Genomic DNA, 25,327 nt, shown 5'->3' with positions numbered 1-25,327 from the left:
AAACCAGAAGTTTGGTTGGACCTTCTACATATTACCCTCAATAAAAAAACAAGTAAAATCATTAGGCATGTCCCCCATTATTAGGAACACATGTTTGCAGAATGCGCTGCTGACGATCACGTGCTGTCCACACATATGTCATCCATCTAGTGTTTGGTGCGGACGTTGCAAGCTGTTTATCTTCAAGAATAGGTTTTGGTTTCAAAGTGACTAATGATGGCTCCCCAGAAGCCACAGTGCAGCAGGACACGGACTCGTCTTGTTTTTCTTTTCTTTGTTTTGCCATCGGGCCTGATGTATCTTTGAGTGCTCTTCTACTCTCACCTTAAAGAAGCCAAATAGTTACACTCTGAGACACCGTAACACCAACTCTTAACACATGAGGAGCTTGTGCTACTATCGGACATTTTGGAGCTGAATTGTACAGAGAATCCCTGGATAAGTTTGTATGATAATGACTTGTGGGGTGGTGGGGGTGCTGTAGACCATATAATTTAAATGTTGCCCTAACTGTAACAAAAATGTTTCTGTGGTCGGACCAGCAGTGGGATTACAACCTCTGTCTCCCAGAAACTCTTTCTTTGCAAAAGGGCTATTTAGCACCAATTGTATAGATGATCGACTCATTACAGATTGCAGCATCAGGAATCTCCAGAGCCACCGCCCAGCTAAGGTGGAGAAGATGTTGAAAGGGCTTTCTGTGATGGTGAAAAGGGCAGCCACTCCATTCATCCAGGGACGCATATTATTAGTCTCTCAAATACCTGTTGCCTAACTACTCCAACTTCGGAGTTCAGCCTTTTTCAGGGCCCTCAGTGAAACCCACCAAGGAAAAAGTCCACACCAAAGGTTTCCTTACACACCATTTACTGGAGATTTTTTCTCTCGAGTCTCACCTTGAACAACAAGCAGAGAGCACGTGCCTTAACCCCAGGATCGGAGATTAAAATCACCTATGTGAGAAATTCCTTGTGGACCAAAAGTCCAGCCTCGATGCTAAGACCCCCAGCCTCAACCTAAAAAATCCTCTGAGTCGTTCTCTAGACCGAGATCAAGTCTGAAGGTAGCTTCAAAACATGCCTCCTGCTACACTCCGAGCGAATCACTGACTCTCCTTCCTAACATATTGGAGTGGAGGGCTTATATTGACCCAGTTCCGACCACATCCTTGCACAAGCTCAGGGTTTGCCCTATATTGAAAAAGACTAGGGAACCTCATTCCACTGCAACATCTTGATCACCTTCACTATCCCCAGAATAAGTCTATTGACCCACACCTAGATCAGGATCTCTCTGCAGATCAACCAACCCCATAAATGAGCCCATGCCCACATATGGCAGAGATGACCTTTGGAACGATTACACAGTGGATCCTCCAGATGGATCACAAAATCAAATTCTATGTTTAGGAAAGGAAAGATGGTTTCTGCTTTGAAACTCTCTATAATATGTAGTTATTTGTCTAATACCTGCCAGTACTATTAAAGAAAAAAAGCTTTTAAAATTTTCCTTTGAATGTTTTAAGGACTAGGTGAAAGCACGAGTAATCACACCCAGGGTGGAGAAAAAATATAAGCCCACTCAGTATGTCTGAATCTTTATATGTGGACATGTTACATCTCATTCCATTGTCCATACTGCACATAACAGGGTATTCATGCAGGGTACATGGGATACCCCTACTCTTAATAGGGAGAGTAAGACCATTGAAGCTGTCACCTAAACGGTAGCAGTCCAATGAGAAATTACCTACTTCATCATACTCTCCATATACGACAGGAACTAGTGGGAGTAAATGGAAGAGTTTATCAAGCCTCTTCTTGGTGCTTACAAAAAGCAAGCAAAAGAAATTCTCCAACAAGGCAAAACTAGTTCCAATACCAATATTCCGTACAACCTGCAATGCTCGCGGTACACCACCTGCGAGACAAACCCCAAGATACAGCAAAACCTTGTTTGCTTACTCTACAGGCCACAACAGTTGATTATGGAACACGTTCTTCACACTTTAAATGTTAAAAAAGCCCTTATATACTGCCTTGACCACGACAAACACTTTTGAAAGAGCAAACAGCTCTTTGTAGCTTTTGGACTGCCCCATCTAGGAAATCACATTTCTAAAGCAGACATTGTTAGATGGATGGCCAAATGCATTTAAATTGCTATGTCAAAGACAAACGCACATGTCGTTGTGTTTCTAGGGCACATTCAACTTGGGAAAAGGGAGCATTGGCAATATCCCACACTGCGACATCTGTAAAGCTGCAATGGGATCTAAAATGTAAACGTTCACTAAGCATTAAGCACACCAGTGAGGCAAACTTTACTTAAAACTCTGTACCAAATCCTGTCTCCTGAGGCTTATAAGTCCCCGCTTTAGGCAGCTGGGTACTGCCTTTCAGTCTATACTCTGCATGGGATCATCAGCAACACATGCTGCAAGCAGAAAACTCAATTTACCTGTAATAATCGCATTGCAGCTTAGTGATCTAGATTCACATGCAATCACTCATATACAAGCTCTTGGTACAATGTCATTCAAACTAGTCACCATAGAGGCTTAATCCTCTAGCAGTACACACTTTGCATCTCTGCATCTACTCTGTAACCTATTCTTACTACTAGGGGAAAAACAGAATCTCAGGGGGAATCTCTGCTTTGGTGCATTGCGTCTATTAGGGGAGGGATCTAAAGTTACCTTGAAACCGAAACATTTTATTAGAAAAAAAAAAACCTTTTAATATCTGCGCTCAAAACTGGATGACAAGAGTGTGCTTGGCATGTGAATTTACAGCATTACAAGCTGCAAACCGATTTTAACAAATTAACAATGTTTACCTTAGTTTTGGCTTAAGAAAACACGTCTCCTTTACTAACTTGATTTAACTAAATAAGAGTTCTTTAAAATGTATGCATTTCCCCTCTTCATATTTACATGTTTAGGTAATTCACAAGAGTATATCAAGTGTTTCTCTTCTGATAGAGTAGCTGTAAGCAGGCACACAATGTAATGAACTTAAGAAAATACTTGGCCCTTTGTGAAAGGCTTTTATATGTCACCTGATTACAAACCTATATGATGGAAGCAAATACTAATAAAAAACACCATGCATATGCACTAACGCATCATATGTTTTACCAAGTTGTAAGGTAGTACTTTGACTGCATAACATCTGAAACATACATGTCTCTTAGCAATTATGTTGTCCATGGGCATAACAAAAATTCACTCTTACAACTATGGGGTGTAAGAGCTTTCATACAAACAAATTGCCATTGCCTGTACCTCGTTCACAGATAATTGTCTAGTTATGTTGTGCATCGTCATACAGAAAACTGTTGGAAATATTCACTCTTTCTCAATTGAGGATTTTAGATTTAAAGGAATGGTGAGGCTTAGTGCCTTTTTGTTTGTGGTCCAGTAGCAGAACACACTGTGTTTTGCATTTCGGAGCAAGTCATTTTCAATGAACAAATGTTGAAATCATAAAGTAAGTCATCTGCAGTGTGCTGAACATTACATTGAATGTTTGGCACAGACAAGTTAGCAAAGTTGTTAGAACCTCTTTTGACTGCAGAGTAAAAAAGAATCCTGCCCTTAATTGCAGAGAACAATCATCGCACAACTGGTAAAACCTCTCAAACCTAAAAGAAGTCAAAGACTTGACTGCTTCCAGGCTTTACTGTGGTGTACAAAATATCTGATATTTATTTTATATATTTTATTAATTTATAAAGCGCCCGAATCACCCCATCAGGGTTATCTCTGCACTATGACTGCCATTACTAACCAAGGAGAGATGAATTAGAACAGTGTGGTTTTCAGCAGCTTTCTAAAAACCAGGAAGTTAGTGCATTGGCGTAAATGAATGGTAAGTTGGTTCCAGTAAAGTGGAGCTAGGTGGGAGAAGGCTTTGCCGCCCATGCAAGCTTTTTTTAAACGTGGGATATGGAGAAGAGCTTTGGACCCTGACCGGAGGGGCCTAGATGGCATATATCTGGCAAACTTATCTGTCAGATAGCTAGGACCCAGATTGTTAAAAGATTTGTAAACAATACAACAGATCTTAAATTTAATCCTCTTCCGCACCGCAGTTTTTGGAGTAGAGGAAGAGAAGCTGTTCTGGGAAGGGCATTGGTCACCAAGCGGGCCGACGTGTTCTGGACTACCTGTAGTTTTTTTAAGGCGGCTTCCTTAACTGAAATCAGCAAAGCATTGCAGTAGTCCAGGCGGCTCAAGACTAATGCAAAAACAACAATTGATGGACAGAATGCAGAACAATGTCATACATTCACCCCAGTACAGAGATCTGGGCCTAAATCCATCGTTTTTTTGCTCACCATGCCTTTCCAGTTTGAACCCAGCCATATGCAAATCAGTCTTGACCCTGTGCCTCATGGGAACAGTCCAGCCCGAACTGCCAAGCCAGGTCCTCCCTGGACTGGAAACAAGCATCCTCGGACTGGTTTCGGGGTTTCACCCCTCTTCAGCCAGGATAGCTTGTTTCCAGTGGCATGGAGAGCAAGGGACCCACGTCTGGGCATACCCTTCCCACTCGGGGTGACAAATGCAAAAACAACAATTGATGGACAGAATGCAGAACAATGTCATACATTCACCACAGTATAGAGATCTGGGCCTAAATCCATAGTTTTTTTGCTCACCATGCCTTTCCAGTTTGAACCCAGCCATATGCAAATCAGTCTTGACCCTGTGCCTCATGGGAACAGTCCAGCCCGAACTGCCAAGCCAGGTCCCCCCTGGACTGGAAACAAGCATCCTAGGACCGGTATCGGGGTTTCACCCCTCTTCAGCCAGGATAGCTTGTTTCCTTTTGTACCGCTTTGTTCGCCATAAGTTGGCAGGGTAGGCTCAGACGTGAGTCCCTTGCTCACTTTGCCACTGGATTCAAGCAAGCCTGGCTGAAGATGGCTGAAATGCCAGAAACCGGTCCTAGGAAGCTTGTTTCCGGTCCAGGGAAGGCATGGCTTGGCAATTCGGGCTAGACTGTTCCCATGAGGCACAGGGTCAGACTGATTTGCATATGGCCATGTCTGAACTGGGGTGGCAGAGTGGGCTAGAGAACGGTGATGGATCAAACCCAGATCTGTTGACTGGGTGTGAGTGTTTGTTTGGTTCTGATGCTCCGTCCATCACAACCCCCTTTTGTACCGCTTTGTTCGCCATAAGTTGGCAGGCTATGCTCAGATGTGAGTCCCTTGCTCACTTTGCCACTGTATTCAAGCAAGCCTGGCTGAAGACGGCTGAAATGCCAGAAACCGGTCCTAGGAAGCTTGTTTCCGGTCCAGGGAAGGCATGGCTTGGCAATTCGGGCTGGACTGTTCCCATGAGGCACAGGGTCAGACTGATTTGCATATGGCCATGTCTGAACTGGGGTGGCAGAGTGGGCTAGAGAACGGTGATGGATCAAACCCAGATCTGTTGACTGGGTGTGAGTGTTTGTTTGGTTCTGATGCTCCGTCCATCACAACCCCCTTTTGTACTGCTTTGTTCGCCATAAGTTGGCAGGCTATGCTCAGACGTGAGTCCCTTGCTCACTTTGCCACTGGATTCAAGCAAGCCTGGCTGAAGACGGCTGAAATGCCAGAAACCGGTCCTAGGAAGCTTATTTCCGGTCCAGGGAAGACATGGCTTGGCAGTTCGGGCTGGACTGTTCCCATGAGGCACAGGGTCAGACTGATTTGCATATGGCCATGTCTGAACTGGGGTGGCAGAGTGGGCTAAAGAACGGTGATGGATTAAACCCAGATCAGTTGACTGGGGGTGAGTGCTTGCAATGTTCAACATTCCGTCCATCATTTCCTTTGGTTTTCGCAGACAGGTCAAGCAGCACCAAAAGTACTGTTTGACCATTATCCGCCAACATTCTGATGCCATCAGTAACTGCCACCAATGCAGACTCTGTACTATGTCTGGGTCGAAATCCTGATTGAGAGAGATAAAGATAGTTCGAGGATTCGACAAATTCAGACAAGCGCTTGTTAATGTTTTTCCAGGAATTTGCTCTGTAGAGGGAGCAAAGAGATAGGGCGATAGTTGGATACGTCTTCCGGAGGTGCTTTAGGATTTTTCCTGATGGGGATAATCTGTGCTGCTTCCCACTCTAGAGGGAGACTACCTTCCTTCATGGAACTGTTGAGAATAGAGCAGATGGGAACAGCTAGTTGCTTGGATAGCAGGGAGGTGATCTTGGCAGGGATCAGGTCTAATGTAGACCCTGATTTGACTACTTTTAGTAGAGCTTCTACCTCCTCTGGCGTAAGTGCTGGGAAATTCTCCAGTGTTGAAACATTAGGAATAGTCGGTAGAAGGTCTATTTTGGGGCCTATCCGGGAGCCGTTAGCTGAAGTGATTTTGTTGTAAATCATTTCGATTTTCTGGGTTAAATGATTTGCTATGTTGTCGCATAAGGCTTGGGATGGGGCCTCTTCAATGTCACACGCCTTAGGGTTGGTAAAAGACTTTAAAACCTGGTATAGCGTTCTATGGGAGTTCTCCGTTCAAGTTGTGATGCAATATGCATTTTCCGGGCGGTTCTCAGGTTTTTGTGGTATTATGCCAGTGCATGTTTGAATCTTTCTTTATCTCGCAAGTCATTTGAAAGGCGCCAGTGGCGTTCAAGTTTTTTGCAATGACTTTTTTCGGTCTGAAGATTGGGAGAGTACCACAGTGTTTGATGGTGTCTAGTGGATGGTGGGCACTGTGTCAGGGGGGCTATGAGGTCGACAGTGGATTTCACACTGGCATTGAAGGAGGCTAAGTGCTCCTCCACACTGTCAGAATCAGAATTCTGGGGTGGTATGAAAGTATGTTGAAACTGAGTAGGTGTGAGTCAGTGATACTGTCTGTATCTCCTTTTAAGGTGTGATTTGGAAGCAATATGTTCTTTGGGGCCGTTAATTCGGAATTCAATCCATGAATGATCTGACCATGTCAGGTGATAGGTTGCTCCACAAAGAATGTTGGGGGAGTTGGTTAGGATTAGATCTAACGTATGCCTTGCCAAGTGAGTGGGCTCATTGTTTATCTTAATTAATTTGACGTGGACAGGTCTGTCAAAAGTGAGGAAGCTTCTTGGTTAGTAGGATTTTCGCTGTGCACATTGAAATATCCGAGAAGTAAGAAGTTTCTGGTCAAAATAACATATGGGGGAGATGAGATCCAGGAGTTGGGCGAAATTAGAAAGTGGTCCCGGGGGTCGATATGTAAGAGCTCCTTTCCAACTAAGTTGAGGGTGTAGGTCAATTCTGAAGACTAACATTTCCAGTATGTCATTGCATAGTTGGTCTAAGATGGAAATTTTGATAAGGTCTTTATAGACGATGGCTAATCACTCACACACCCTGCGGGGTCTATCCAATTTTTTAATGTGATAGCCGTCAGGAAGTACCACTGCAATAGCAGGGTTGGAGCAGGGTTTAGTCCAGGTTTCTATCAGAAACCCAATGTGAGGGAGTGTGGAGGAGAGCAGATCCCACAAATTAACTGCATGTTTGGGCAAAGATCTTGTGTTAGCCAGAAAACAATTCCAGCCTCCGTTGTGTTGTGGAAGAGCCTTCTTTTGCTCTAATACAGTGTGGTTGTTTTTTCCCAGGTCAGCTGGTGTTTTATTAGTCTGAGACTGTGTAGGTTCCATACTCTGGAATCTGCAAGCCCTGCATGAGAAAGGTCCTCCTTCTACACCTGCTGGTGTAATGCACGCAGTGTTTACTGGATGTCTAGAGAAATAATTGTCTTTAATCCTTGCCAACTCATGGCTAGAATAAGTGTGAGGGGCATCAGCACTCTTTGCTAGATTAGGAGAAAAAACGGCAGGGGTTCTAGCTCCTGGCGATGTCCAGGTGCAGACGGGCTTGCCATAGGTGCGCCCGCTGCTCCCGTCCGCTGCGCGTTGAGCCAGGCATCTGTTTTTGTAGAGAGGTGGGCAGCTAGACTGCTAACTCTGGTATCCGGCGGAAATACCCTAGGTCACTTCTGATTGGTGTCAGCTCCCTCCATACAATCGGAACAATCCACGATGGACCGGGGAGACACCCAAACTATGTACAGGTGAGGAAAATGGATAGCATTAAAATGTTAAAAATAGAGTTAAAAGCAAGTGAGCAAAATGAGCATCAAAATTAAAGGAGCCCTTTACCAGGCGCTCCCCGAACTGCAGTACCGAACGTACTGATCAGAATGACCTTAGTAGCCTCAAGCTCGTCCGATATGATTGTTTGGTAACTAGAGGATTCTCAGTCAAGGCACAGGCTTGTAATGCCCACATGCTGCATTTACATTTTAAGTCCTTTTTAGAGTGGCAGAAGAATTCAAGCATATGAATTTATATGAAGGGTAACCATCTGCAAGACTGTTACAGGTAAGTAATTTATGCTTTTTTGCACACGGGAAGGCAGGGATTTGTCAAACATGGCTCCTTTAGCTGCGTTTTGTTCCGTGGAGGGCACAAGAAACCGATCTTATTCTAGATAAGGGGTCATATCTCTGTGGACAACAATTGGAAATAAAAGCATTCCTCTTAAAGCTCAAGGAGACCACATTCGACATACTGCTATAGAAGAATGCCAGCCCCTGCTTTCAATAGTTCCTGGAACCTGGGGGAATAAGGGTAACTGGTTCATTTTATTGCCAAGTTTGCCTTCGAATGTACGATGCAATGTTGTTCTCCTACATGCCAATTGAACACTGCTGTGTATTGTATGAGACCTTGAGCAAAGTTAATAAAAAGATTTAAAAAAGAAATAGTGCCTGGAACCAGCTTTTTGAGTGGTCAGAAATTTTAATTTCTGTGGGAAATTCACTTTCCTTAAGAGACTAGCACAGTTTGGATTTTCTATTCAGTGAAGTATTGAGAGGGTTGCTTAGTGTTATTTGTAACCTATTCATCAAATAGTTCACACAGCAAAACTTAGCCTATTCTCTTTTTTGCACTCAATTCGTGGTCCCAGTTTGCACATCAAACCGGGGCACTGCTTTCATAATTCTTTCTACCTTACACAAGGATGTTTTCTTCTGCCTTCTAGCCTTTCCACGCTCAATTCCAGGTCCCTGAGTTTTCTGGCCGATAAAGGAAAGAAAGGTCGGGTAAAAATCAGGAGCCTTGGTCAGCTGAGATATATTGATTTTACATAACTTCTCAGGTTTGTAAGTTAAGGAATTGTGGTGTACTTTGAATCCCTGTATCCCTTGAAAGCTTTCTTGTCTAGTTTGCTGTGAAAATCTGTAAAGGGAACTGAGGTCCAAAGATGATGCTCAACAGGGATGAAATGAGTTGATGAGAAAGCTGGACACATCAGTGTATTCTCTCGGCTTGCCGTCCTGATTTTGGGTTCGGTTCCAGGGCTTTCCATTTTGAGTTTTTACTAAACCACTCAGCTGCAAGATCCTGTATCCCACTTCTTGTGTCTTCCCGTCATCTCATTCAACAGATGAATTGATTTTTGTTCTTAATATTGAAATGGAATCTCATTGTGGCAGACACAGTAGGGCCAGTTCTAGGGAAATTGTAAGTGGTTAGTGTAGCTAGTGGCACGCACCCCTTTGGCTAAGGCTCTACTACTCTTCTTTCATTTTATCATGCCCACATCACTGCCTCAGTCACATACATTCTTGCTGCATTGTTATGTTAATTTGATTTATAATGCTCACAAATCACCCTGAGAGGGGTATCTCGGCGCAACACAGCAAAATGAGTGGAGGAGTAGACTGATAATGAAATATTTAAGTTTTGATAAGTTTACTAAAATTGAAATGATCTGCGCATTGGCGTGTATGGAGTGGGAGCTAATTCCACCAAAGGGGAGCCTCCTGAGTGAGATTTCGTGATACGTGGAACTGCTAGCAGGGCTTTATCACTGGATCTCCGAATTCTGCCACGACAATAGTGAACAATCTTTGCAGAAAAGTTGCTAGGCGTATTGCAAGTCAGGCAGCAAACCTTGAAGTCGGTAGCCAATGAAGCAAAGTGCAGAAGAGGGGCGTAGGCCATCCTGTCTGGAAGATTAAGAGTTAGACGTGCTGCTGTGTTTTGAACGACCTGCAGTTTGCTCAAAGCAGTCTCATTTATAGAAGTCAATAGAGCATTACAATAGTCGCAACGACTGATAACAAGTGCTTGGACAATCTTTTCCTCACTGAATGTGGAAGAAGGGGGAGGACTCTCCGTAACTCGTGAAAACAAGTGCCAGTAGTGGCTGCAACCTGTTCTTTCTTAGGGAGTGCTTGGTCAAGGTGTTAACCCAAATTTCTTACAACCAGTTTGGGAGTCGGGGCCGGACCAAGTTCAGAAGGCCACCATTTGTCTGTCCAAAGTTGCTGGTCCTTGCCAAACAGCATGATTTCGGTTTTGTTGGCATTCAGTTGGAGACAATTTGCTGTCATCCAAGATTCAATAGCTATCAAACCTGCTGAGAATCGAGCTTTAACATTCTTTAGATCTTGACCCAGAATAAATATATATTTATAAGCTCCCAAGGAAAAAATTTGAGTGCGATCAGCTGAAAAGTCCTTGAGCCATGATAATGTTGTCCCATGAATTCCTGACTCTGGTAATCTAAGCAACATTCTAGAATGAGAAACGGGTCTAAAACCTGATTGGGATCGGATATTGCCTGCACCTTTCCTGATACGCCATGTCTGCTTGCAGAGTATGTTCTAATCTGCAGCACCACAAGTTATGGCTGTAGTAAAAAGACAACTTTACATAATAATGTGTCTAGTTCACCCAATTTTTTTGCACTACAGTTAGTTTAATATTCCTGCACATGGTCAAAGACTTTCCCTGACAAATGTATGGGTTTCAGGCTGCTCCTCCAAGTCGGATATGATGTGGATGCCACTGACGCAGATGGGTGGACCCCTTTACATGCTGCTGCACATTGGGGCCAGCAAGAGGCATGTCGTCTGCTCGTGGAAGAGCTGTGCAACATGGAAGCTCTCAATACGGTGGTAAGTGTCCTCTGCCCTGGAACTAGCTTTATGTCCACTGTCGCTCCTCTTTGATCACTTTATTTCTTTTGCTGCTTGTTTTATAGCTCCTCTGCTTCTTGACTCTAGCACTTTGGGACTTACCACCATCTTTAGGATGCTGATCCTCTCACACCTGCTGTCTGTGGGTTTTTTAGCACTTGCTTTTGCTATAATCCCCATCTTTCTAGGTGTCTGTATAACACAGTCATGCACATCCACAAAAAGTGCACCCCTCCTACTCCTTCCTCCCCCTCACTCTCTTCTCTCTCTCTGTTTCTTGTTCCTGCCCCCCCCCCCTCTGTGTCTCAACATCTGTCTATCTCTCCTGCTGCTCCCACAGCCTCTTTCTGCTGCTGCTTTTGTTGCTCTTATTTTTATGTCCTACTCTACTAATGCAGTGCCCTTGCTGCATAGGTGTGGCCTGCTGTCCTTTTACACAGTATAAAATAAAACCTCTTAGGCATCCAGGTTCATTCGTGTCATTTGTTAGCCTGAGCCTCACTCCCTAGTATTTCAGAGGTCAGTCTTCTTTCTCCACTTCATAGAACACTTGGTGCACATGAAACGGGGCACTACTCGCTTACCTCTGCATTACACAACTAGATGTTTTGTTGTGCCTACCAGCCTTTTTGTTGTCGATTCCTGGTCCTCTGTGGCAGAACGAAGTACAGAAGAATGCTTCACAGGTCGCTGAGCTTGGTCGTTTAGCGATTCCTTGTGCCAGAGCATCTCACAACATGTTACCACTAGGGAGTGCAGGGGATGACATGCATAGAAAGTCTGGGACGGTGACCTAACCAGAGTAGAGTCGTTCCCAGCACTTAGGATGATGCCTTGACGCTTTTGTACTTGGTGGCAACAGAGACCTAAGTCTTCCAAAAAGTGGTGTTGATGCATGTGCTGTTGTGTTGAAACCATTTTAAATACGGCAGAGGAGAGCTGGCTCAATGCTGACTCTTCTACCGTTGTCTCCAAGAACGTGAACAATAAATTATGACTGCAAACAGGGTGATGTCTCCTGTGCAGTTTTGTCCAAACGTTTGGCTTTTCTAACTTTCTTCAGTTTTGATAAGAAGACAAGTTTATTGATTAGAGTGGTAAATAGTGTAGGACCTTCGGCAAGGTTTTTGTAAATATATCATTGGGTAAAGGTGGAGGGAGTGTATGAAAGGAACAGTTAGGGCCTTCCAATGCTTTTTTTGCTTCTACCAGTCACTCAGCCTGGTGGGGTGGAGAGCGGAATGTTTCTCCTATTCCTTAATTTTGGCGCAAATTACACAGGACCCCTGGGATCTGCCAACTAGTAGGCAAAAGTCAACCCCCATCACCTAATATTCCCAAGTTGACCAACCTCTTAACTCCCCACTCCCTTTTCCTCAACTCCGTGTTTCTTGAGTGCTTTTCAAAGCCCAAAATGCCATGAATCTTACCACAATAACCCTGGGTCATCCTTCCGCACTGTGTCAGAAATACTGGGGAACCTCACACACTGTCTCAGAGCAACACCATTTTAACTAGGTTATCGCAAAACAGGTGTCGGAAATGATCACCCTCTGTAGATACATTCTGCTTTTCAAATGGATGACTGGCTATGCACACTAGACAATAACGTTATATATTTTAAATGCCCTTCTAACCTCTGCACAGCTTGGCTACAGGGATGACATTTACTTTATTTAGGAGATATTTAGTCTGAACTTTGCACCATTGGTTAGCACCAAGGTAATTGAGGAGTGTCTATATAGGTTTTTGATGTACCTATATCCAACATTACCCGGATGACAGGCTAATGAGGACATCATTGATGCCAGATGGTTTTTGAGGCTCCCAGCTGAACCATCAGATTTTTTTTCTCAGGCTTCCCAAATGGAGAGCCAGAGCTGTTTTTCTTCACGCAGGCTTTCACTGCAATCGGGCATAATCATCAATTCTTGTCCTCAAATGCTGTGCTTTGCCACCCTGTCCCCGAGGTGATAGCCTGAAGTCATCAGGGTGCAGACAAGCAAACAATCTACCAAAACTCAATCCATGGTTTGACAACGTGCTCTAAAAAAGGGTTATCCCACGTCCATGTTCCATTTGAATAGGCTCCCCCTAAAATAGAAATGCAACTTTCCTTCCAGCATTGTCTGTCTGCAAGGAGGTCTAGAGATCCTGCTTGCTCCTAAATGCTGTGCTTCATCATGTGATCGCCTAGGTGCTAGCCTAAAATCATCTGGTTCAAGCTGCAAGAAATCTACCAAAAAACGCCAATTCATAGTGTCTTCACTGTACTCTAGACTGGCTGGTCTTCTGCTCATTAGGCAATATCAGAGGGAGTCTTGCAGGTCGTATCTAACAACAATTTATTCTGATAGTGAGTGCCTCATACTGCTGTACCCAGCTTTACTTTAAAGCGTTTAGTCTATAGTTGATTTGACAGATTCCAGTTATTGGATGCCTGAAAAACGTGCATTGTCTGGAGGAAATGGGACTGTAGTCGAGGTATATGAACATGTCACTCTAGCAACTATTTTACTCTTGATCATGTAGCTCATCCTCTAAAATTTCTGTCCTTAACATTTAAGTAGATGGAATGAAATATAAACTAATCTAAGGGGAAACCAATTGGCATGTTAGTGTCCGACCGAAGTGTTTCATGGGTGCTATATTTCCATTCGGGCCCAGTGAGGACATCCCATTTGCTTGGAGGAAGTGTGGAACAAACTTCAATTTTGTGAGTCACTTGTACTTTTTTTCCATGTAGGGACAGACCCCATTGGACGTGGCTGATGACTCTCTAGTATCCCTGCTGGAGGAGCTCAAAAAGAAACAGAGTGAAGTATGTTTTATTTCGAATTCCTGCACCCCCTTTTTCCTTTCCGTAACATTTATCTTGGCCTAAACACCGACTTAAACCATCAGTATCCCCTGACTCCCTTCCCCACCCCTCTCTTTGCAGAGGCTCAGCATGTCTCTCTGTTGCTCTCTCTGACCATTCCGAGTACTTTTGCTTTCTTCCTCTGTTTTTTAGTTGCGACTTGTCAAAGAGAAAAAGAAGCCTCCTAATTTGCTGATTGAGAGCAGCACATCACCGACGAATCCTGCAGGCAGGGCCCGAAGGTTGGTGTTGGGTATATCTGTACTTGTGAGCTCAAAGTGTGGTCTGTTCTTGTATGTTCATGTGAGCTCAAAGTGTGTTTCCCCTTTTGGGTTTTTGTGTTTTCTGAGCTCAAGGTGGTTGTCCTGCATAAAATGATGTTAGATGACTTTGTTATGTGAAATCCAGGTCAGGTTGCACCTATCAGTTTTGTGTGTATTTTGGTTGAGTGTGTCCGTGCTTTCTAAGGTCCACCTATCTGTTCTACGTTGTGTGCTCAGTGGATGCTATAGGTGCGTGTCCTCTGCTGGTGTGCTCTGAAAGTTTTAACTGTGTTTGTTGTACCAAGTTGCCATGCGTGTTATACACTCATGGTGGTTTTGTGTGCTAATGTGTTTCCGTGACCTTCATTCGAGTCTTTTGCTGTATGCTTTGTATATTCCATTTGGTTCTCTTCTGTGTGGCTTGTGTTTGTGTTTTTTTTGTACTTTCTGTGAGATGTCTGCGATGTTACTGTTTGCCATGTATTGTGCCTCTTTCTGCTGGAAACGTCTGGTGTATGTCCTCTATAACATACTCTTTTCTGCTTTGAGCTTAACAGTGTGTTGCCTGATGTAGGCATTGGGTTTGTTAGCTCTTTAGTGTGTGAGTTAGTTCTTGTTCTTGTTTATGAGCTGTATTCGGGGTTTCTTAACAAATATAATAAGGCCTCTGTCTTCTAAGTTTGTGATACCGTGATGTCCGAGTTGTTTTCTCTTCTATGATCCCTATGATTGTGTTCTTTGTCAGTTGTCATAGTGCTCTTGACTATCTCGTGCTCATCTTCTCAAGTGCCTATTTGTTCAGTGGAGTCCTATTTTGTTAGCTCTCTGACAAGTATTCGACGTTTTCCGAGTGTGTGAGTGTTTCTGTGGACCATTCGATTTGCATCTTATTTGTTTTTCTCTCAAGGACGCCTAACCTTTGTGAGAACCATTTGTATTCTTGACTCCATCAGTGGGTTTCCAGTGGTTATTCTGTGTGCTCTTGTGAACTATTAAAAGTGCATCTTGTGCTGTATTTCTGTAAAGTACTTTTTGTGTTGTGTTCTGGATTGTAGTACTTTCATTTAAGCTCAAGGTAGACTAGTCTGTGAAATGAATAAAATATGAAAAGCTGTTTCCCGATCTTTGGATCTTCATTAACGTTCATGATCACAGTATATCTGCATCCATGGTTGTTATAAAGGATTTTTTTAGCACTCTTTTGGAATGAAATAATTGTACACTACCTATAGAAGGATTAAAAGAATTAACCAGAAAACGTGGTGGATTAATGTAAACCTAGCAATTTTCTCCTTTCCAAAAGCAAAGCTTGCAGTAAATATGAATAGATGAGCAGATGTCCCCTTAAAGAAGATTTAACACCCTGTGGTCATTTACAGTTTGGCAGAAGCAGAGAGCTGGCTTAAATTGACAGAGCTCCATCTTGCCACTCGTACTGTTGTTTTGCATGAATTTAGAGGAGGACCAACCACCAGGGTTGCTGCCTGAAACCTTTGATTGCCAGCCCATCCTCCACAGGTTCCACGTTTAGTGTATGCTACATCGCCCACCCTATTGAGGATTTGCATAGCTGCACCTGGCAGAAAAAAGAAGCAATGTCTCCAAAACAAATGGCTCCTTGTGTGTGAGGGTTATTTGATTTTATATTTCTGAATGTAACTTCTGCTTTGGAGGTGAAGACCACGGTTTTTTTTCTGAAATTCCAAAACATTACATTACAGTTTACCTGGTATCCATTTTCATCGAAATGCTCTGACTGCATCGTTGGGAGCATTTTCGGTGAAAATAGCCCACTACGGGAGCAATTAAATGCTGCTCTTCCATTTACTTTTTTTTTCTCAGAAATGTTATTTTTCTTTCTGAAAATCCTGTCTGGCTTTAGTGAGCATTTTTCGCAGAGAGCTTTGTTTTTAAGTTGATTTCAGACTTCAATAGCATCCTTTACAGACATAAGTTTATCTGCTTTGTGAGATGGTCTGTACTCAGCACGGATTGGTATTTGGTTTAAAAATTATTATTTTTTTTAGAAATTTTTGACTATCAATGTAAAGACAAAAACAGCTATTTGTTCTAGGTTAATTCAGAGGCTTCAGGGTTCCTTTTCCACACTTGAACGTGAAATCGCTATGTTAATATACTGAGTTTGAAAAACATTTCTATCCCAAATTTCTCAAGACAATGTGATGAGCATGTTTAATATCATATTTTAACTGATGCTAGTATGGCAGCATCCTGAAAAAATAGAGAATGTTTAAGAACTAATTCAGTAGTTATTTGCCAATTTCATGAGGTGGCATATGACAATGTCAGGAATGCCAGAGTGCCCAAAATGCTTCGACAAAAATTGTGAAGGCAACATTTTTCTTGGACAAATCAATGCAGTAACTAAGCAAGAGGGCAATGGGTTGCAAAATATAGTTGTAAAAAGTTAAGTGCAAATGAGAAAGTGTATTTCGCAGAGAAGAAACTGAAAATGTTTGGAATGATGATGCTCAGCCATGCTGGGAAATGGCTGCTTGTGGCTCATCCCAGAAAGGGTGGTGGTCTGAAACTTGTTTTCAAGAATAAAGTTGCCTATTTGTTGGCAAAATTTAGCCAAGCCGTTGTACAGACTAATATATACGAAAGTCGTAAACATACTTTCGAGTTGTATAAAAAAAAAAATGGTACGAGGAAGCAGAAATTACATTCATTTAAACTGCGGCATGCTGCTTGTAATCTTTGGAGCGAACCTCCTTTTCAAAGAAATTAGTGCACGATTTAAAACCAGCAAGTTTTTTATTTTCCTGGGACGGCTGCAAAGTAACACAAATACTTCTTTATTTCGTTAACATGGCTTAAGCTGTCTTTGCTACCAAAGAGGTTTTGAGCCTGGTATTGATCTCTCAGTTTATATAGCATGTTCTGCGCTAATATGCAATTCAGATTTTGTTCCCTCAAAGACTGACTTTGGCTATTTAGGAGAAAAAAGTGGTACAATGTTAGTTTTCATGGTAGTGTTGATGATTTATAGTAGAATGTAACCTGCGGGATAATCTTGTGTAACAAGACTTTCTCTGATGAATCCTATTTATTTAGGCAACAGTTATATACTCTATATATTCCTAATAAAACAAATTGTATTACGAGGGCAGGGGGGCCTAGTAACTGTTCTAAGGGAGAAAGGCAGCTGTGTGGATCAGATAAACTTGTATTGAACATTAATGTTTAGAACACTCTTTTGGATTCTGGATTTTTGGCGGATATTCTAAATAAGTAGGACACCTGGTTATGGCTAAGCCTTATATTGATGGGTTTGTGGATGATAGGAAAGAATGGCAGTTGGACGAAGAGTGGTCATCCATTGGTTGGATGAAGGTTCTTAACATTAGTATCCACAACGTATGTAAAAAATGCACACTTTGTGCCCACTAAATGTGACTGGATCTTGGAGTGTTTGAAAATTGTATCCGCGAAATGGCACTAAAAGATTTTGTATGCTTCAGCCTATCGTACAATGACTAAACAAATGTCTTCCAGATTTAGAGAATGATTCAATTAAATTGAGAATTAATTTCCAAAACACATATTAATGTTGTCAGGCGATTTCAATTTAAAAACAATTGCTTTCATTTTATGATGAAGATTTGCATAAACAACTAGATATCCTACTCCTCATTCTGTGATGGGTTTTACTTTTACTCAATCTTGCACTTAAAAATTGGGCTTTTGTTGGCTCAACACAATTTAAGTGATCTGAATGGGCATCATTTAAAAGATGGTCTTTTTCAACCTGTCTTTAGGTGTAGAAATTGCAAAGCACTATAAAGTATTTGTATTTGTCTATTGAATTTATCTGACTAATTCGCTTTGAAGTGATAGATTGCCTAGTAAGTGATCGTTTAGCCTTGATTGCGCCTTTAAATACCGAGTAATGGTTGTTTTAGACATTCCTTTAAATATCTGTAGTCTCATAGGCTCAGGACACGTATTTCAGAGGGTAATTGGTTTGCTATATATAAAGTTACCCATGACGAGTTACCTAGGGATTGGTCTCTAGAATATCCTCTAGTATGGTATAACATTTTGAATTCAAGAGTGTCTGCAAATTTAAAAGTTTAATGAAAGGAAAATATAGCCAAGAATAGTTGAAGGTCATGCTCAGTCAGAAAGTTGGGTTAACTTGGAGTGCATCGAATTAAGGAAAGAGCTTGCTCAAAAGTGAAGCATGTCTAATAAATCTAAGGATCAGAAGCGCCTCATTGATGTTACAATATCCAGAAGAGAATATCGTAAATTGGTTTATAAGAAGAAAAAACATTAATTCTATACATGTTGGGAGGAGATCAACAGTGTAATCTTACAAAATGATTCAAAACATTTTTGACAATTGGAATGAAACCATGGCTCTGTAAAATGTCTGGAAATATGCCACTAGAATAAATTGGGATCATCTCTCAAACCTTTATAAGACTTGAAGGGGCAAATGCGACCAAAAATGTATCGCCCTTGTGGACTTTTGATCCACTGCTGTTAGAAATGATATGCGGCAGCTCCCTTCTCTCCACACTAGCAATGGCAAACCTCTGTGCGGATTCCCTGCCGGGTGATCTGAGCTGAATTCTCCCCGGGGGCTTTAGCGCATCTGCGTGCACCTGTTTCGAGACCCTGGGCAGAGGAGCTGGGCTGTTGGGCGCTTGTGGTCTGCCCTGTCATTTCCCTCCCGCCGCCGCTGCTGCAATTGCCGATCGCAGCGGTCGCTGAGCGGAGGTTTCTGCCTACAGCCCCCAGAATTCCCGTCTGTGGTCCCGCCCCGAAACGAACTCACTTCCACGCCCGGAGGTGCTAAAAACGGACGAGCTCCCTCGGTGGAGCGGGAGCCTCACTTTCTGACTTACTTTTTGTGCATTCTTAGCTGCAGACCCTGGGCAGAGGAGCTGGGCTGTTGGGCGCTTGTGGTCTGCCCTGTCATTTCCCTCCCGCCGCCGCTGCTGCAATTGCCGATCGCAGCGGTCGCTGAGCGGAGGTTTCTGCCTACAGCCCCCAGAATTCCCGGCTGTGGTCCCGCCCCGAAACGAACTCACTTCCGAGCCCGGAGGCGCTAAAAACGGACGAGCTCCCTCGGTGGAGCGGGAGCCTCACTTTCTGACTTACTTTTTGTGCATTCATACCTGCAGACCCTGGGCAGAGGAGCTGGGCTGTTGGGCGCTTGTGGTCTGCCCTGTCATTTCCCTCCCGCCGCCGCTGCTGCAATTGCCGATCGCAGCGGTCGCTGAGCGGAGGTTTCTGCCTACAGCCCCCAGAATTCCCGGCTGTGGTCCCGCCCCGAAACAAACTCACTTCCGCGCCCGGAGGCGCTAAAAACGGACGAGCATCCTCCGCGTCGCGGGATGCGCGCAGGTGGCACCGGGCTAAGCCCGGGCAAAGGGCAGGCCGTCTGTGGCCGTCCGGGGCTGACCAAGGCTGGGCTGGGCCACCCCCTTGATAAGTTATCTGTGGCTGTATGTCCAGTTAGCGACTATTTGGTTCGTTGCTCCTTTGTTAGGAAGTTTGTACTATAGGCTCATTCCACACTTACTGTATAGAGAGGCAAAGTTGATGTCTACCTGTTCGGGCAAGAGTTTGAGAGGGAGTGGTGGGGGAGGCCCTGGTTGTGTAACGGGTACCATGGACCAGTTTATTACCCGTGTTGTCACAGTTATCGAGAAGGAAATCGCCATGACAGAGCGGCGTCTTTCTCGGGGACATCTTGCTGACAAACGGTCATCGCTGGGTTTGTTGGCCCTAGTGCCATCCCCAGTATGTCCACTTGATCCCTTGGTGGCTGCCTCACCCCCTTTAGATCACCCACGGGTAGCAGCTCTAAGGGCCAGTTTGGACAGGCTGGAGAATTTAACAGCTATAGTACAGCTTAACGATGATAATGCTGTACCAGTCCCACTTCTTAGTGAGTCCCCAGTTCCCATGCTCCCTCTTGTTACTCCTTCCAGCAATGGGGTCTCCCTTCCTCAGCCAGTATTGGCTACGCTGGCAGTAAACAATCCAGCCCTTAGTTAAAGAAAAAGAACTGCTAGCCCACGCAAAGGAAGCCATGCTAAATCCTATAAGAAGCTTAGGAGGTCAGGTGCTAGGGGAGGCGGGACCGAGAGAGTGGGGCTGGGCGTTAGTTGCCCTCAGGGGGAGAAGGGGGAGGTATCCCAAGGTATCATAGTAGAGAACACCTGTGTCGACCTGACGGCTGGTTGTGTTGAGGCTCCATCCTACGAATCTCTCTCCATTGCCAACTTAGAGAAAATGATGAATTTATTATTGATTCCGGTTCTGGAGAGTGTTAAGGGGCTCTCAGAGCGGCTGGATAGGTTTGAACAGGTAACCCTGGACAATTTTTTCTCTATAAAATCCCTCATTAAATTACATTCAAGAACTAGGGAAGATGACCTAGGGGGGGAATTTGTGGAAAATGTTCCCGTTGCACATCCTGTGGCTTCTTCCGGGGCCGCCTGGAAGTCAGGGTTGGACAAAATAGATGGCATAGTGCGACCCAAGATACCTAAGGCTAGTACCATCCCAACCAAAAGGACTGCTCGGACAAAGGATGTTGGTAGTAGTTGTCCAGCTAACTTAAAGAGTTCTGGAAATAGTACTGGCCCTGAGACTATTAACGCCAGCTCAGACAAAATGATGACAATCCCCACCCCACAGCCAGAAATGGATTCGGACGTAGGGCCGGTCCTTACTGTTAATTTACCCCCTGACTGCCAGCCTTATGTGGCAGTTCTTACCGGGGTGCCAGTCCTTAAACCAGGCAAATATGAGACTTATGCCGAACTTAGGAACAAAACACTATTCTGGCTAAAGGAAAATAGACCTTTGCCTAGTGCAATGGGTGGACGGGTCATCCACGTAAGGAGGGTTAGCTGGTTAGGCACTAGGCCGAAAGATATAAGGGGGGACTGCATTATAATTAATTTTGATGACCTTAGGTTTGCCAGCTATATGTGTAGTCTTTCTACCAGAGAGGGCAGTCTAATTGGAGGTAGTGGAGGTATTGGTATGTATGACCTTAGCTTCTTTAATCCCCGAAAAACCCCTGTTAGGCCAGCCAGATTCCCCGTTTGGGAGGGATGGGTTGATAGACAAGCCCATCAAAACCGGTCACGATTTAGCTTGTTTTGTAATGATCCATGTCCACCGCCCAACTGGCCATGCTATGGCTACTGACACGCTGTCTGCCAACCCACAGCGAAGCTATCTGCAGTGCTTGGGGAGGATGATTGCGGTAGTCTAGCCACAAGAATGGAAGTAGTGAGACCACCTCCTTACCACCCTTCACCTTCTGTTGTTAATGTCGGCCTTTCAGGAAGGGAGTGCACTGAGCAACCTGAGCCCGCTACGCCCATCTTGGTGGTCCCTAGTGGGGAGGGCCTAGTTATAGGTGTGACATCTCATTCTGGCCCTAGGGATAGCTCTTTTTCAAATGGGTCTTCACCGTGGCAGGCTGTAGATGGCAACAGGACTTTGAAGGTTGTCAGCTGGAACATAGCTGGTCTGGCACGTAACATCGACATACCCGAATGGTACTCATTTATTGAATCATTCGGGATATGTATGTTCCAGGAAACTTGGTGCTTGGAGCCCCGACATAAAGTGGGCTATACCAGTTATTTTGTACCAGCTATCCCATCGCCCGGAGGGAGAGGTCGCCGTTCCGGCGGCCTACTAATCTGGGTAAACATCTCCTTGGGTTACTCTATCCGGTGCATAGATACTAAGTCCCTCGACCTACAGAGACTAATAGTTAGAGGGCCACGTGGGGGGAGGGCGCTTGAGATTCTTAACATTTATGTTAGAGGTTCTAGGGGTGGTATGTCGACATTGTCCCTTACGGGCGTCGATGACGAGCTTAGGTCTTGTGGTGTCGATTCGTTCGTCTTGCTTGCTGGGGACTTTAATTGTACTTTTGAACCCCTAGCAGCGGAAGATATACTGGTTATCCAGGAGGACGACGCTAGGAGAGGCATCCCCCATCTCTCAGTACCACCGATTAAGAGATGGACTCAAAGTGTCATTGATCTTAATGCTCTCTCCTTGGAACACGGTGTAAGGGCTGTAAATGGCAGGACAAAGTCAGATTCTTGTGGGGCACACACATTCAACAGGGTTGGCCAATCCTCCAGAATTGATTATATCCTGTTGAACTATAAACTTTGGGGCCACTTGATGGATATGGTTGTTCTTCCTTCTACTGATAGCGACCACAATCCCCTGTCCTTGTCTTTGTCCCCTTTGTGGACTGTAGAGTCTAATGAACAAACTCTACATGATTGGAGGTCAACACGTGAAGTATGTCCTTCAAATTGTGGGAGGCGGCTAAGATGGAGGAACATTGTTGGCAATGAGGATAAGATGCTGGAAGCAAGATCAATTATGGTAAATGTCTTGTCTAGCTTGGACCTTACCACAACTAGTGCCCATGAGATCTCCACATTGTTTGTGCAAACCACTAAAGCCTTGGGCGACCTTTTTCTAGTTCGAAATGCAAGCACTAGGGCCAATAATAGATGTCGCCCAAAGGGCAATCCTGGCTGGTATTCGCCTGCTTGTCGTAACGCCAAAAGGGATCTAATCAATGCAGTTAAACTTAAGGACGGTGGTTCTGATTTGCACTGCTAGGAAAAGTTATAGAGGTGCCATCTCTAGGGCAAAGCTAGAGTGGGAGAACCAGTTTTGGTGTGATCTGAAACTGGCAAGCTCCGCTATGGACTCGAAGGGCTTTTGGGAATTGATTAGAGCCAGAGATAAACCTGTGGACTCGCTAATAACATGCAATATCCCTGAGGCCTCGTGGTTCGACCACTTCTCCCATTTATATAATGTAGTAACGGACAATGGGGAAGTTCCCATTGATGCCCCTTTATTGGACCTCCGTGAGCTGAGCTTAGACTCTATGTTTACGGCCAAGGAAGTGGTGGATGCAATTAAGTGTCTTGTCCCTAACAAAGCTGCGGGGCCTGATGGCCTACTAGGGGACCTGTTACGCATCAACCTGATAGAATGGGGGAAACTTATTTCCTCACTATTAAATGCTAGTTTTTTAGATGCAGCTTTCCCAAAATCCTGGAGGGGCTCTGAGGTCGTCCCGATCTTCAAGAAAGGGTGTCGGGACGACCCAGCAAATTATCGCCCCATAAGTTCATTAGACTCCACGCAGAAGGTGGCAGGAAAGGTGGTCCTGGGGAGGGTTTTACAGTGGGTAGAGGAGAAAGTTATTCTGTCCGATTTCCAGGCAGGCTTTAGAACAGGTACTGGGACTATTGAGCAAACATTCCGGTTGTTGATGCTCTTCTGGAAAGTGGTTGTTCTGGGCAAAGGCAGTCTGTACCTGGCATTTAAAGATCTGCGGACTGCCTTTGACCTGGTTCCTCGTAGCCATCTCTGGAGGGTGCTATATGGGCTGGGTTTGCCCCCATATTTATTGTCCCTGTTAATTAAGATGCACGCTGAAAAGTTTGCGCTGATTAGGTGGGGAAACCAGGGTCAAAAGACATCACGAATACCAGAGGTGTCCGTTAGGGATGCGTTCTTGCCCCCACTCTGTTTTCATTGTATGTTAACGGAGTGGTGGACCACCTTTTCACAAATCCCTTCAGATGCCCCATCGTTGGCAGGCAGGAGGGTACCTACCCTCCTGTTTGCAGACGATACCCTACTGATTTCTAAGACCCCGGTAGGGCTACAGAACCTTTTAACTAGTTTTCAGTCTTTCTTTGATTTGATTTGAGGGGATTGGAAATCAATACTGATAAGACCAAGTACCTGGTCTTGAATCCCCCAAAGAAGATTGGTAGGCCACCCACACTAAAATCAGTTTCCCTGGAAAGGGTTAAAGAATTTGACTATTTAGGAATTCGCCTCTGTGACACTATGAGATGGAATTGACACCTCCATAAGACTTTTGTTGAACCATAAGAGGGTGGCGGGGGCATTACTTGAAGAACAACGGGCCTCCTCCCTCAAGCCAATTGCCCCGGTACTTGAAATCTTTAGGGCAAGAGGTGTGAGTGCGGCGCTCTATGGGGCGGAACTTTGGGGTGTGCAAAACGTGGACCAACTGTCCTGCTCTGAAAATAAATTTCTCAAGGACCTAATGGGGCTCCCATACAGCACCCCAACCTTACCTTTATTGCTTGACATGGGTAGTTGTCCCATTAGTGATCAGGCAAGGATGCGTCCTCTTCTTCTTTGGGCTCGCATTTGGAGAGTCCTCGAACTGGCCAGCTACGCAGACGGTTTAAAAGAGATCTTATCGATGCCTGGCTGGCCCAAAATTAGTTGGTTGAGGGAAGTTAAGCGACTACTGATAGAATTGGGTCTAGAAGAAGCTTGGCAGTCAAGAACTGCTCCCCCTAAGTCTGTCTTGAAGAAACTGTATTGGAGATGGGTGATAGACGGACGAAACACTAATCCTAATCAATGCAGGTCCACTGCTGAATTCCTATTAGTGAAGGAGGTCCCATTCCGCGAGCCCTATCTCGATATTATATCAAAACCCAGAGATAGGATATTGTATCTTAAATTTAGAGTAGGAATACTTCCTGTGGGTGAACTAACTGCTAGGTGGAAGGCCCCAGCCCAGACTACTCCTTTGTGTCCGCATTGTATGTCAAGGATAGAGTCAGTTCTCCACTTCCTATTCGAATGCCCTGCCTATGAAGCTCCTCGTCGCAGGTGGTTGAAACCTCTTTGTAGAGAGTTAGGCACCAGACACCATAGGGAGGCCTTGCGAATTTTGAAAACTGACTCGCGGCCCCTTTTTGCCTGTGGCCTGGCGAAGTTTCTAAGCTGGGCATGGTCGATTAGATCAAATAGGCTTTTGTATCTTGTTTAATCCTGGTTTTATAATGTATTCCTTTTATGTAATTTATTGGCGCCTTCGTATTATGAATTGTATGTATCTTTTGATATGAATTGGCTCCTTTTATCGTTTTTATAAAATGTGTGTGTATATGTATTGCTTTTTAAGACATGCTATTTGTCGAAATAAAGCCTTTCAAATCGAAATCGAAATGATAAATGTTGAGGTCATATCTACAATAATGTCAACAGGAAAACTATCTCAAGCAAGAGGTCTAAATAATTTTCCAACTGAAATATTACTGTCTAGCCTTAGTCCATTCTTCAGATGTGTTTCAATTAAGTGCATAATTACTGTTTCATGGAAAGGTGCAATTATTA

The 25,327-nt window shown here is 44.2% G+C and overlaps 1 protein-coding gene across 2 annotated transcripts in view; it reads left to right on the top strand.

The window, feature by feature from the left end:
- The window catches only part of LOC146857829 (protein phosphatase 1 regulatory subunit 12A-like), a 600,392-nt gene that overhangs the window by 331,387 nt on the left and 243,678 nt on the right, over positions 1–25,327 (top strand). For both annotated transcript variants that reach the window (XM_085648504.1, XM_085648505.1), the window contains exons 5-7: positions 10,825–10,969; positions 13,737–13,811; positions 14,004–14,092. In XM_085648504.1, the coding sequence (XP_085504630.1) occupies positions 10,825–10,969; positions 13,737–13,811; positions 14,004–14,092 (309 nt within the window). The remainder of the gene's footprint in view (positions 1–10,824; positions 10,970–13,736; positions 13,812–14,003; positions 14,093–25,327) is intronic.

Source organism: Triturus cristatus, chromosome 3_2 (genome assembly GCF_964204655.1).
Source record: "Triturus cristatus chromosome 3_2, aTriCri1.1, whole genome shotgun sequence".
NCBI classification, from domain to species: domain Eukaryota; kingdom Metazoa; phylum Chordata; class Amphibia; order Caudata; family Salamandridae; genus Triturus; species Triturus cristatus.
Note: the sequence above shows the minus strand (reverse complement) of the source record. Positions and strands in the feature narration are given on the sequence as shown.